Raw genomic sequence first — 13,305 nt, 5'->3', positions numbered from 1 at the left:
TTTCTGAGTGTTTTGTTGTTATAACCCTTAGTCAGTCTCTAGCTTCTTTCTTGTCTCACTAAAATTTCTTTTGACTTCAGTGAATGTTTTGTTTCATCTGATGTAAATCAGTCCTAAGATTGGATAAAGTAAAGCAGATTTTGCCCTTCCCTTTATAAAACAGAAATTAAATTACTGAATATTCCAGTGCAGGCTGAACTATATGTATGTTCTGGCCTCCACAAAGAAATAATTTAGAGATATTTTATTTTAAACCAAAATTATTTAAGTTTGTCTTCCCAACTCATAGAAGTTGTTTAGTACATAATTGGTGCCAGGCAATTACTCTGTGATGCTGAGTGGCATTTCATATTGTAAACTGTATTCTCTAGTAAAATCTGCCAGATATATTTTCTAGGTTAGTATTTCACCATTTATTGGCCAGTTTTAGTTTGCACTAAGAAAGTGGACTTTCCTCTCTGTTACCAACCAACTAAAAGTATTTGAAAACTCCAATTTGAATATATGCTGCTTTTTCAGCACTTGCGTTATTTAAAGCTGCACCATTTGTCTTTTAAGTACACTATTATTGCAATTCATAGAATATATGAGCTGTAAGTTCCTTAGAATAATGGTTTGAAAGGAGGAATAATTGCAAACTGAAGATAATTCATATTGCATAGGTACAAGGATAAGCAATAATCGCATTTTTCATACATATTAGCCAAATGTAATCTCTTTTTATAACGACAGAGGGAGACGAGTGAGAGTCCGGGTGGTGTAATCTGAAAAGTGACAAGAATAAATCTGTGTTAAGTAGATCTTTTAATCCTGCTAGCCTTGACAGCCGGCACAGCTGTGGAGAGCGGGGGTAACTGCATGCCTGCTTCTGCCTCATCACCGAAACTGTGCCCTGAGTGCGGCACCCAGCCGTGCGCCAGCCCCTGCTAAGGTTTTCTTGCAGTCCCAAGTACTCATGCTAGGATCAGGTGACCAACTTGTCTCATTCCTGGTTGTCTGTCACTACCCGTAACGGGATTTTCCAACTGGTGAGGTAAATGCAAGGAGAAAAATCCTGGGTGATCATCTGATACATCTTCGAGTTTGTAGGACTTTTGCTAGAGAATCTATCCTATGATAAGAGTGCATTTGTTTAGGCGATAAAGACCAGAATTAATAGGTAGCCCACTGGTGATATTATTACACGATGTGTTTTCAGTGTAGAACGGCAATTTAATAACAAAATGGAGCTGGTTTTAAAGTAATCCCTTAACTCTGGTGTGTCTTCAAAACTTTTCTGGTATTTGGTACTGCAGTAAGAGATCCTATTCCATTTCCTTTGATCAGGCACGAGCTATTTTTCAACCTGTGTTAGTGAACTTAAAGCCACATTTTTGTAAGCAAACATCTTTTGAGGTGTTTATTTTGATCAGTGTTAAAACCTGCTCAAGTAAATAAAAAGCACAGGTAGGTTCTGTGCCATGTCCTGAAAGTGTGGAGACTGGAAAAAATCAGTATTAGATGCTGGGTAGGGAGGAAGGGAGGGGAAAAAAAAAACCCAGAAAAGAAAGGGGGACTGGGGAAGCAAATGTCTGCAGTGTGATGGAGGACTGCACTTATGTTAAAGCCACCTGCAGCAGAACAGTACATTTAGAGCAGTCCTTAGTTCTTCCAGTGTTGTCCCTCACGACCTTGGTTGGGTGCTCAGTAGGGTGACTAATGGTTCACCACGTTCTTTTTTCCTGGTGACTTGCCTGTTGCCTGCCTCTGGGTTTGTGATTCCCCTTATGCTGACTTCTGCAGTATTCCTCCAGTCTCTTATCTCAGGGCTTTGATGCATATGTTCTGAAGGTGGCCACCGTGACTTTGGGTGGCAGCAGATGGTAAACCTTCAGGCTGCCACCGGCTATACTGGTGTTAAGTTGGAAACTTAACGTTTGATGAAGAATCAGTAGTGCATATGAAAGAGCTTTTACTGCAGAAATATCTTTTAATTAAAAAAAATTAGCATACTGAAACATTTGCTAATTTCTCTGCATTTAAAGGATCCTACAATTAACTGTTTTCTTAAAGCTAGACTATGGTTATTTACCAGGCAGGTTTTATTTTATTTTTCTCCAATTAATTGTACCTACTATATTGAATTGAATTGAATTTATTTTCCACTAAGCTGTTGGATACACTGTAAATCAAATCTAAGAAGCTAATTTTTTTTTAAGTAGCTGCTGTCAGCATCAGAATTAACCCTTGACTTAGGAAAAAAAAAATCACAAGTGAAAATCCTATGTGGCGTCATGGAGGGGTATTGCTATCTGCCACTTTACTGAGATGCTGTCATGCAGTGCTGCTGTGTTCACTTGTTTTTTGGGACGTGCCTGAGAGCTCAAGTGCTTGTACAAAATAGGGATGTCTGTGCTGCTGAAGACACTTACTTACATTGTGTATTTATTTGTGACAATTGCTATTTGCCTGTCAGTGGTTTTGGCTATGCTGAGGTTGTCATCAATGCAGAAAAATAGGGAAGGAACGAATAAGCAACAGTGCCATAAAAGCCAGCATGATATGTAGACCTTGACTCTGTTCATATATTAGTATTACAAATAGGATTTTGCCTTGTCGTCTTTTGTGTCTCAGTCTAGTTGCTGAGTGCCCAGGAATGCCCTGCTGTGCATTCTTTTCCCTCCCCTCTGAGATAGGATGCTGAATGTTACAGCCGACAGCTCATTGTTAGGAGGTATTAAATATTACAAGTTACACAGTAGTCATCATCAGTGAAACAGGTTCCATCAGCTTATGTGAGCTAGGAGCAGCCTAGTCTAATGCGAGCATCTCTGTGTGATCTGCTCTGGAGAAGAACAGTTATGCCATAGGGAATGCTATGTGGAATCCAGTTTTGTCCCATCATGCCATTAGGGTGGAGTCTTGTCACTCTGCATTTTAAAAAGAAATCTTAGAAAAAGAATTACTGAAGTACTCCCTTTTGCAATGAGAGAGAAGTGTGAAGGAATGCAAACAGGAAAGACTTGTTGGGATACCACTACTATCTAGAAATTGGCTGTAAAGCATGAGGTGAGGAGAATAAGTTGGCATTTGGGTCAGTGGCAAGCTTAGTGTTATGCACTTCTGCAGCAGCCTGGTAATGCAGCCAAGAGCTGCTCACCTTTCTCTGCTCTGGGTGTGTGATAAAAAGACAAGCAAATGTACTTGTGACCGTCTCTTTCCTGAACTTATCCCTTCCTGAAATGTCAGTTTTCTGATAGTGATTTATTCATTCATGTAGTCCTTTAATTATTTAAGTGAATCTGGTTAAACCACCTTTTTGTAATATGCATGCAGGCTGCCTCCCCTTGAAGCAGGTTTTTGGTTTGGTGGACCATGTAAAGCTTGTAGTCTATCAGGGCCAAATGGAGCACCACTAGGTGAATATCTAAAGTTACTTTTATGGCTCTTTCTGGGCTTCTTGGAGTTTCTTTTGAGGTAAATAGTCTTGCAGAAAGGTCACCATTGAATCAGCAAAGAAATAATTTTCCATTAAATTAAGTGGAGCTGTAGATGATAATCACTGGGAGAAGGTATGATGCTTGATGGGAAGGAAAAAGAAAGAAGCTGGTTAGTAAGACTGGTTAGTCCATCTAGGTAGTTAGCCTCAAAGGCACACAAATATTATTTGTTGTTATTACAGTTATAAAACTGTAGCTGCTACTTTCATTTTGATGTTGTAATATAACAACAGATGAAGCTAGCCCTAAAGGGACCCGTTGTCTGCTTTGTTTGCGTTAGTGGTAGTCATTCTATATGTCGTCTTATAGGGCAAGGGCTCAGTAATCTGTTCTGTTACACCATATGCTAATACAGTGCTGATAAGCAAGTGTGAAAAATGAAAGGGAGGAATACATTAATTGTATTTGTGCAATAAGGTATGCTATCAAAGGTAATTATTTCATGACAGTTTTAGTTATAGCAGTTGTTTTATCATGGAATAAAAGATGGCTTTAGGAGCCTTTTATTGGAAAGACAATTGTATCAAATTAGTACCAAATTAGATTTTTGTCTTTATAAAGGTGAGCAAACCCATGAGCAGTTTTTAAATTGGTGTCTTCTACTCTACAAATGAACAAATCCTGTCTGAGGGTTAAAGAAGCTATTATTCTGTCCTTTATGCTGACAGCTTCATTACTGATTGGCCTACTGTTGGTATTAAAAAAATGTTTGGCTCCTTATGATCTTTGTGCATGCAACTATAATATTAATACAGACCACGGAACTGTTCATTAAGAAATGACTTTAAATGAGGTTGATGCTTGTAAATCTGGAGAGATACAGATGTTAAATGCTGCCATTCCTTTTCATATACAGCCGTATGGGTAATAATTTCCAAGTGGCTAAAGCTCTTGTTAGCAAGAGTGCTGGTGTGTTAAGAATGGCCCTATAAATAACTTTAAGAACTGAAGTTGAAGGTGCTTCTTTTAAAGACTATTGTTAACTAAACATTATTGCCAAACAGATGGAAAGCATTCACCAGCCTGATGTTTTTAGGTCTAATTATATTATCGCCAGTCCTGTACGGCTCAGTTGAAGAGGTGTATCCAGAGGCCAATTTATAATCATTTAGCCAACACCTGTTTGGGAGATATTGACAGTCAAAGGGCACATTTAAAAAAAAAATCACATATGTTCTCGTATTTATTGCCTCAATGTGAACAGTGTCTAGTTACAAACAAACTTGGGAGAAGAAGAAGGAAAGTGACTGTAAACACGTAGTTTTTTCCAAACCATTTTTATCATCTTTTGGCACCTCTTGTAAAGTAGCTTTTATTTTTCTCTTATTCTTTTGGTTTACTTTATTGTTTGTTTGTTTCTTTGTTTTTAATTTTAATTTTATACCTTTTGGTTCAGCAAGGATAACAAAACCAGTTTTACAGTTATTTATTCAGCGGGTTTCCACTGTTTCTGGAAGCCCCAAGTAAAAGGCCTGAAAAGTTGTTTGGCAAACTCAGTGGCCTGGGTACACCTGCCTTTCCTTACCGTGCCCTTGACATGGAACCTGGGTGTCATTCCTTTGTCAAAAAATCTCAGTAACGCCAACTTCTGTTGATATTTTTTTTTTGCCAGATTATATAGAACAGCTTTTAAAATTGCATGCAACCCTAGTAAAAGAGGAGGTCTTTGAGTTGGAGAGGTGTCTGTCACTTTATTTCTTTTGGTGAAATTTGGCGAGAGAGAAATTATTAGAAAAGAGTTCAGTTCTCCTCCTCTTGCTTGAGATGCTCAGGGGTGCAATGGTGAGAGATGGAGGGCAGTTTTTTGAATGCAGCCGTCCCAAAGAGCAAAGGTTGCTTTGCTGCAGCCGCTGCCTGGGGGAAGCCAGCACAACCCTGCCCTGAGACCTCCGTCCTGGCCCAGCCGCCTCGGCCTTTTGCACATCTCCTCCTCGCCTCACCGCGGGCACTGCTCGGCATGGCTGTCTCCACAGTTCCCTTGGTGTGGGGAAAGTCAGCGTGTCAACCTGGTAAACTCCACCCTTTCAGAGATAGCGGGGCATGACTGCATCGCCGCCCCACACAGCAGGGAGATGAGTGAGACGGTGTTCTGTTGTCCTTCTCCTGTCACCTGATGAATCCAGCACCATGTTACTCCTGACATGTCATTCCTCTGCAAGAAGTCTTTTTTGATGCAAGCTGACTTGGTCTTCACTGCATCTAGGCTATTGACTTGGAGTTGCTGCATCTTGTCTATTGAACTCAAAAGTTTGGTAACACCAGTGCTGGCATTTGCAGCCCTTTAGGTGTTTGATTTTACAGCCTAAATATTTTGGTATAACTGCATGTGAATATTTGTACTGGAAGTTTACAATGTCTATTGTAAATAAACAGTGAGTGCACACTCTTGTTCTTGTTCCTGGAGGAGGGTTGGGCTTGTGCTTGTACTGCTCATGTGGCTGTCTTGCAGCTGGTGCTTTTCAAGTACGTGTGTTCTTGGAGTTTGAAAACAATTAATTCCTGAGCAGGGTGATTTGAAGATGGGAGATGCAGAGGGTTCCAGCTCCCTAAAGATGCAGTTTCCCAAATATATGCACACATGTATATTTTTGTCTGTTTTGTTTTCAACACATAAATAAATGGAGCTTGCTAAGAGGGTAGTCATTATTTAGTACTTCTCTCACTGCTGTGCTGTGTTTAAAGTGCTTTCAGGAGAGGTGATGCACTCCTAACAGAGATGCTCCCTGCAGCTGTAGGTGTTCTCCTCTCTGTGGTGAACCCATCCACTGTTTTCTCCCTATATAAATCCTCTGGTTTTTGTTGTTACCTTAATACTAGTTTACAGTAGCAAAAAGGGACTTCCTTGCAGCCATTTCTGTTGTGGCTTATGAGTGCTGCAAAACAAAAATGGCAGTGGAGGAATGATGCAGTAGTGACTGTAAAGTCGATAAAATGTTTTTCTGTGGACTGAGCATGTATGTGGCCAGCTTTTAGTTTAGCTTTCTGGAAAGCAGGTATGTAGCCACACTGCAAAAAAAAAAAACCCACAAAAAACCCCTCTGGTAACCCCCTTGTAGGCAACACATTTGATGTATCGAAAGCGTGATGGGGAAAAGCGTTGTACCAGGAGGGTAGGTACAGTGAGGGTTTAAGTGAAATGACATAGGAAAGTAATGCTATGTGAAGGTTACTTTTTGTGCTTCATTGTGTTGCTACTATTGCATTTCTGTAAATTGGGTTCTGCCAGATTATTGCTGTAATTATAAAGTACTGGTTATTTCTGTTAGCAGGTTAGGATTCATTTGTTAAGTTAGCTGATTGGGAATCAGGTGACATTCTGGTAGTTCTCTAGAGATCTATATCGTTGATCATATTTCTTTTCTTTTCAAATATATGCTGCAGGGCTTTAATTTTTTTTAAAATCATTACTTATATAGCTTCCTTTGTAAGAATATTCAACATTAGATTTAAGAACTGTGTTTTGTTAAGTTACTCATCTGAATCTTAAATATTTCTCTGAATACTTTTTGCTTAGGTTTTGCTTGTAATGGACACTAGAACACAGCAAACTTTTATACTGAAGGTGAGTAAAGTCTTTTATTACTCCTCAAAACAGTTCGGCCTCCTAAATTACACCACCGCATAAAGATCAATTCATCTCTGTGATATATTGTTATCTTAATACATGTATTTCTATTATGTGCACTGGAATTCTTTCAATTGCTTTCCCTTCCTTTCTCTGTAACATCTGTAGTGCTCAGGTGTGCTGGTTTACTCACTGGAGTTGCCACAGGTTATTGAGGTCAACACCTTAGCAGGCTTTGGTAAAGAATCACAGTTTCAATGTGCTGCTTAAAACATCTGTAAAGCCCTGGTTGCTTAGGACATGCGCAGGCTGCTGATGAAAGTGAAAATTCTCCTTAGGCCAAGTACATGCACAACACTTTGTGTTTGGTCTTCCCTTAGCTGAAGAATATGATACTGGCCAAAGTGGATTCTGGATGAAATAGATGACTGGTCTTACTCAAAATTGCTTTCCTGTGTTTTGCATCAATAGGCTGTGAAAACTGAATTTAATGCTATGAAATGATTGAATTAAAGAATAGTTAATTGGACAGAATAAATTTTTTTACGTTACTCTTCTGTGTTTCAGAAGTGCTCAGATCAAGATCCCAATATACTCGGAGCATCTGTGATGCTGAGAATTAGTTTAGTATGAGTATTGTTATTGTGGCCATTATTTCAGGCTCCCCTTGACATGAATTCGACTGCTGATGGGAGGAAGGGTTGAAAAACTGTGTCCCAAACATGGAGCTCTAATTAGTTGTTAACATTTTGTAACTTTGCTTCAGGTCTGGCTCACAACCCTGCCTTAACTTTGTGCATCTGGCCTTTGAAATTGTTTGTCTTAAGTATGTGCAGGGTACAGAAAACATGTTTGTTCTCAGGAAGGATTATTTGTGAATATTGTATATTAGAACTTCACTTTATCTAGTGGCAGATAGGGTAACATTGAATTTCCCATTTAACTTCTTATGTTTATCAATATTGTAATAGGTCACACTATTGACATAATTTTTTTTTCTCTATCTCCCCTCCCTTTCTCCCTCCCACATCAATTTTTTCACTTCTAGCAACTTCATCTCTGTGCTGCCTCCCAAAAATCATTACCTCTCAAGGAGACTAATCCCTTCCTTTCCTTTTTGTTGTGGTGGTTGTTGTCTTTAGTAGAGTACAATGGAAATGTGAGGATTACCTGTAAGGCTAAGGCATTCTTTTGTCTTTAGAACTTGAATTGAATTTTTTTAATAGTGTCTTTTGGTCACACACAAAAATAAAATTTTAAAAAAAGGTCACAGGGAAATAACTGAGTGTCATCCTGATGACTTAGTTTGAGAGAGATTCTAATAAAAACATTGACCCATGTAATTGATTTTAATGGCAGCTTTGTGCCATCTTCTGTTCTCTGGAAATGCGCCAGATGCCATCAGCACAGCCTCGGGGGACCGAGGGGCATAGAGCAGCAGATGAGTGGTTTCTCTGAAGCCCAGAGTAACTCGGATAGATTAGTTTGGTTGATAAACACAGAGCACAGCAGGCTCCAAAGGCAACTGAGGGTACAACTGACCTTTTTGTTCTCTGTCAGGGTCTAAGGAAAAGTAGTGAGTACAGCAGGAGCAGAACGACCATCATTCCCCGCTGTGTGCCCAACATGGTGTGTCTGCACAAGTACATCATCTCCGAGGAGTCTGTCTTTCTTGTGTTACAGCATGCAGAAGGTTTGTCTCTCGTTTAAGTATATTGTTGAAAAGAGTCAAAGGTTTAAGTTTTAATCGATGGTACATTTCATTGTCAAATTAATCTCTTATACATCTAATTAAAATATTTTTAGTGTGCCTAAGAGATGTCATGTAAGACACCTCACTGCCATCCGCTGTCCCTCCCGCTTCCCCCCCCTCATTCTGCGGTGGATCTGATTCCTGTTTCAAATGGCTTCAAATCCTGATGGGTTACTTGAATTGTAGCAATATTGAAAGCTTCCAACTGTTTATTTTCTACAGGAGAGTGAGTGCTTTGACTGCAGCAACTATTTGCATTTACAGTCTGTATTTACTATCTGTATTTACAGTCATCTCTCAGAGATAAAGGCTTTGGCTACTTTTGTAAACTTTGGCTAGTAAATCTTTTTAGCACCTTACAGTTAAAATGACAAATATTTACACAAGAATTTAAAAACTCTCTGCTAAAAAACATGAACATTTGCCTATTGGTTAATATTGCATAGTTATTCTGATCTGGATTTTTAAGAAAATAGCTAGTGGCATCACACAGGAGTTCAAAGTAGAACCACAGAGTTGTGCCTTCAAACTATTTATAAAATTCCTGTTAAATGTACAGGGAACAGGTGGCACAAAATAATTACATTTTGATTTTTTCATCTAACACCTGGATTTAAATATTCCCTAAATATAATTACCCGTATTTGTTTAGAATGAGTGCAGAATATAAATTTTGGGATTGCTAATAGTTCTCTTTTTAGGAAATGTTAATAATTCAGTCAGAATGGATGATGTGAAGGAACTAAGCTAACTGATAGAGAAGATAATTTTATCACATTGAATATTATTTCTTTTTTTCCTAATAACTTAGATTTTGGCTTTTTCATGAACAGCTTGTCACATGAGGCCAGTTAACTTTAACTTTACAACATGAATGGCTGTTTCTGCTATGTGTGACTTAATTTTGCCGATAGCAGTGATGCATGAAGAAAAGCCTCATGTTACAATACTGCCTGATGGTGATCTTCAGGGTTTACAGTGCTGCTCTGTACGATGCTACTTTTCTTGAGGTGTGTAATTCAGCAGAATAACTTGGAGACTCTCACCTGAACTGTAATCTCCACATATGCTGGTACATTTTGATTGGAGAAATAACATTTCAAAAAAAAACCCCCAAAAGCCAAAACCCCAAACAAACCCTCAAATAAAGAAAAAACCCACCCACAAACCTTGTCAGATACCAAGTGGCCTTAAGGCTAGCATAACCAAAGGATTAGAGACAGGATAAAATAATAATTTAAAAAACCTGTTCCTAATGTTTCTGCAATTTCTGAAGACCTACAGTTTTGCTCTTCTCTTCAGGAAGAATGTTCCTTCTCAAGACACATGGAAAACTGGGTGAAGTAGTCGTGGAATCTAGGGGGGAGTAGTGGTCAGAGGGAGAGAACAAAAATTTTAAGGAACGCTTAATGTGACCAGTTGACAAAGGTGATCTCCTGAAAGTGATAATTTTATTGTGACAACAGTGAGGAAAAAGGAGACATTGCATGATCAGAGCCCTTTCATTTAAGAAGAAACCTCAGCTTAACATTTGGGATGGATAGAGTGTTGTCCTTAAAAATGAATGACTCTCTCCTGGTCATGTTTGATATGGTCACAAATCCAGTGAAATGTGCTTGGCCTGAATGCCTTGCTCTTACCAATGTCAGCTGTAACATGTTCTGAGTTCTAGGGGAGAAGGATTTTTAATTTACTAAGTGCCTTCTAAATCAGGTTTGTGCAACACACAGCCTTGTGCAGCACCCCATGCCATTTGTTTGATCTGCCAACAGTGAAGGTGGTATCTGCCAAGCATCCTCATGTTGGCTGGCCGGGCAGCAAACATATATGTGGAAGCAGCCACAGCTCATGTTGCCTTTCTCCCAACTGTGGGTCAAAGCCATGCAAGTAGGAGACATGGGAGAGAGATGGGTTATTTGCAGGTGGATTTGGGAGAGGAGGTGGTGACGACATATGAGTGCTTTCTAGAGGTAGAGCTCTGAAGCTCTACCTCTAGAACAGGGGTAGGGAGCATGGGAAGAACTGGGGAGCATTGCAGAGAGGATGGAGGACTGGCAGGCTGTGCTGGGGAGGAAGGGGAGAGCTGCAGGGACCGCAAGGGATTTTGATGTGGGCGAGGGCTGTTGTTGGTAATACCCGATACATGGGTTCACTTGACTTGGACACTTGTTGGTGTAAGTTACAAACTGCATAGGGTTTTTCCTCATTTTCTGATAAAGCAGCAAGTAGTTTGGAAATGGATTCACCTCTATCCTTGTTTGCAAACCATTAAAAAATGATGACGTGCTATAAGGACTTTTCCCTGATTATCAGCCAATTAACAAGGTTAATTGCTTTAAGGATAGTCCCCAGCTTTCATGAACTTACTGTCTGAGCTCAGAACAGGCAAAGGAGTGGAAAAGGAGTGACATATTCTGTTCTGAAGAGGGATAGCTGGGGTACAAAGTGATGAGTGAATTGCCCAAGGATACAGATTAAATGCATATTGCAGGTGTAGGGCCTAATCCCAAATCCCTAACTGGGGCAATAATTTTGCGTTGCTTCTGAACTGCATGGCCTGTGTACCTCATCCTGTCCCAGAAGACTGATACTGGAAAGTGATTCAGGAAAAAAGCTTCATTTTCTAGGTCTGCATGAATAAAAATAGGGCTAAATTTATGCTGTACTATATGCAGGTACTGGTCTTGCTCACCCCACTGATGATGGTCTTGATCACATCAGTCTTGTGTTAGTAGCACTCATCCTTTAAATTACAAGGATAATAGTATCAAGAATCCCTATAGATAAAGCTATCTTAAAATTTCATCCATCTCAGACCAAATATAAATAGAGAAGGTGCTTGTAGTTAATTTTGGGAAAGGATAAAAATTTCTAGGACAGTAGAAATCTCATGGCCACAGTTGGAGGCTTCAAGGGTATCTCAGAAGCATGAAAGTCCATGAAGTTATCTTGTAGCTTTGTTGGAAAGCACTTGGCAAATTCTAGTGTGGTAGAGAGCCAATCTGATGTTAATAAGGCCTCGCTTCTTCTTGGCACTACTAACTCCAGAAATTTTAGAAACAGATGCTTCAAAAATAGGCTGGGGGGCTTCCATGGGACATCAAAGTTTAAGTGGCTGTTAGAAGCTGTCAAATCTCTTTAAGCATAAACAAGCTGGAGTTCCTATCAATCTGGAGAGCACTCAAGAAACTTCATGCTGAAGAGGCTTGCTGCACACAGGAATTGATAGACGACAACATGGCAGCGTTCTGGCTTGCAAAGCCGGGGATTTGTTGTTAGGACAGGAGATAGTACTAGCTGTAAATATTTGACAGCAATTGGAAAATGTCGGAAAGGTGATATGGTCCTTGGCAAGTGCCTTTTTCAGGAGGCTGCTTTGAAATAATAGGTTTTGCTCAAAGTGCATCGGGAAGTGGGAGCTCTGCCTAAACTAGCAAACTTTGTACCAGAGATTCACCAGCAGCAGTGGAAGCAGCCGTGTATGTAAGACTCTGGTGTTTGTAACTACTGTCATGTTAGAGATTGGGTTGGAGATTAGTTTCCAATTCATGCGTGCACTGCAAACCTCACTGTGGCTGCCATTGGGATGCTGTGAAATATTATTGTTGTATCATGGTAGTGCCTACATATCTGGTTCCCTTTTGGCCTAGAAACTGTACAAACATAATTTTATGTAGTCATTGTGTATTAACATGATGAAGTTTACCAGCAGATCTGTCTTTATTGAGAAGGAGGACAGTGATTCTAAGAAAACCATAAGGTTGTTCTTTTTCCAGCAAGGAAGAATATTAATTTGCAAGAGGTGCATGACTTGTGATTGGTACTCCTGGCCATGAACAAATTCTTATGCAGTGATGTAGAGTTGGGCCTGGTTTTGGAGAATAATTCAAGCAGATGTCTTTCAGTACTCTGTTTTTCTTCCCTCTCCAATCACAGTTATTTGGAAGCCTGGATTGTTCACTTTGACTTTGTTTGGGATTTCCTAAATACAGTAATTACTGCATTCCTAGCTGCATTCCAGTTCAGCAGAAATTGGAGTATATTGTCCTTCAGAGTAAACTCATGGGCCAAGCTAGTAAAAGTCATTGATTTATTTTGGAATATGTCTCCTTAGTCAGCCTGTCTTTTAGGATGTGAAGCTGGGTAAGGAAAAATCCAACAGGTCATGAATTTTTCCTGTCAGCTAGGACAAAAACATGTTTAGGAGACTAAATTTGCTGATCTGTTAGGTTTCATTTTATCCTGTGATACGTACTATATATAGTCTCTGTATCTTCTCTTTGATGTTCCTGCGTCAAGTGCTATTAAGAACAAAAACTGCAGAAATGTTTGAAAGAATATAAAAATATTATGGAGCGAACAAGCTTCCTAGTCACCTTCATCATTTGGTCACTTCATGCTGAAATTTCCTGTTGATTATTTTGGACACTAACTTCTTAAACTCCTTAGATTCTGCCTCTAGAAGCAGAAGTATAACCTCCAGAGGGCTGGAAATGTGGTTAAGGCAG

General features: G+C 39.5%; 1 protein-coding gene across 7 annotated transcripts in view; it reads left to right on the top strand.

Moving 5' to 3' along the window:
* Window positions 1–13,305, top strand: part of RPS6KC1 (ribosomal protein S6 kinase, 52kDa, polypeptide 1) — a 94,321-nt gene that overhangs the window by 55,129 nt on the left and 25,887 nt on the right. For all 7 annotated transcript variants that reach the window (XR_774924.1, XR_774923.1, XM_010576398.1 and 4 more), the window contains 2 exons: window positions 6,994–7,041; window positions 8,605–8,737. Coding sequence is in view for 5 of the 7 variants with exons in the window: in XM_010576398.1 (XP_010574700.1) it covers window positions 6,994–7,041; window positions 8,605–8,737 (181 nt within the window). In the remaining 2 variants the exon portion in view is untranslated. The remainder of the gene's footprint in view (window positions 1–6,993; window positions 7,042–8,604; window positions 8,738–13,305) is intronic.

Source organism: Haliaeetus leucocephalus, unplaced genomic scaffold (genome assembly GCF_000737465.1).
Source record: "Haliaeetus leucocephalus isolate CR32 unplaced genomic scaffold, Haliaeetus_leucocephalus-4.0 Scaffold526, whole genome shotgun sequence".
NCBI classification, from domain to species: Eukaryota; Metazoa; Chordata; class Aves; order Accipitriformes; family Accipitridae; genus Haliaeetus; species Haliaeetus leucocephalus.
Note: the sequence above shows the minus strand (reverse complement) of the source record. Positions and strands in the feature narration are given on the sequence as shown.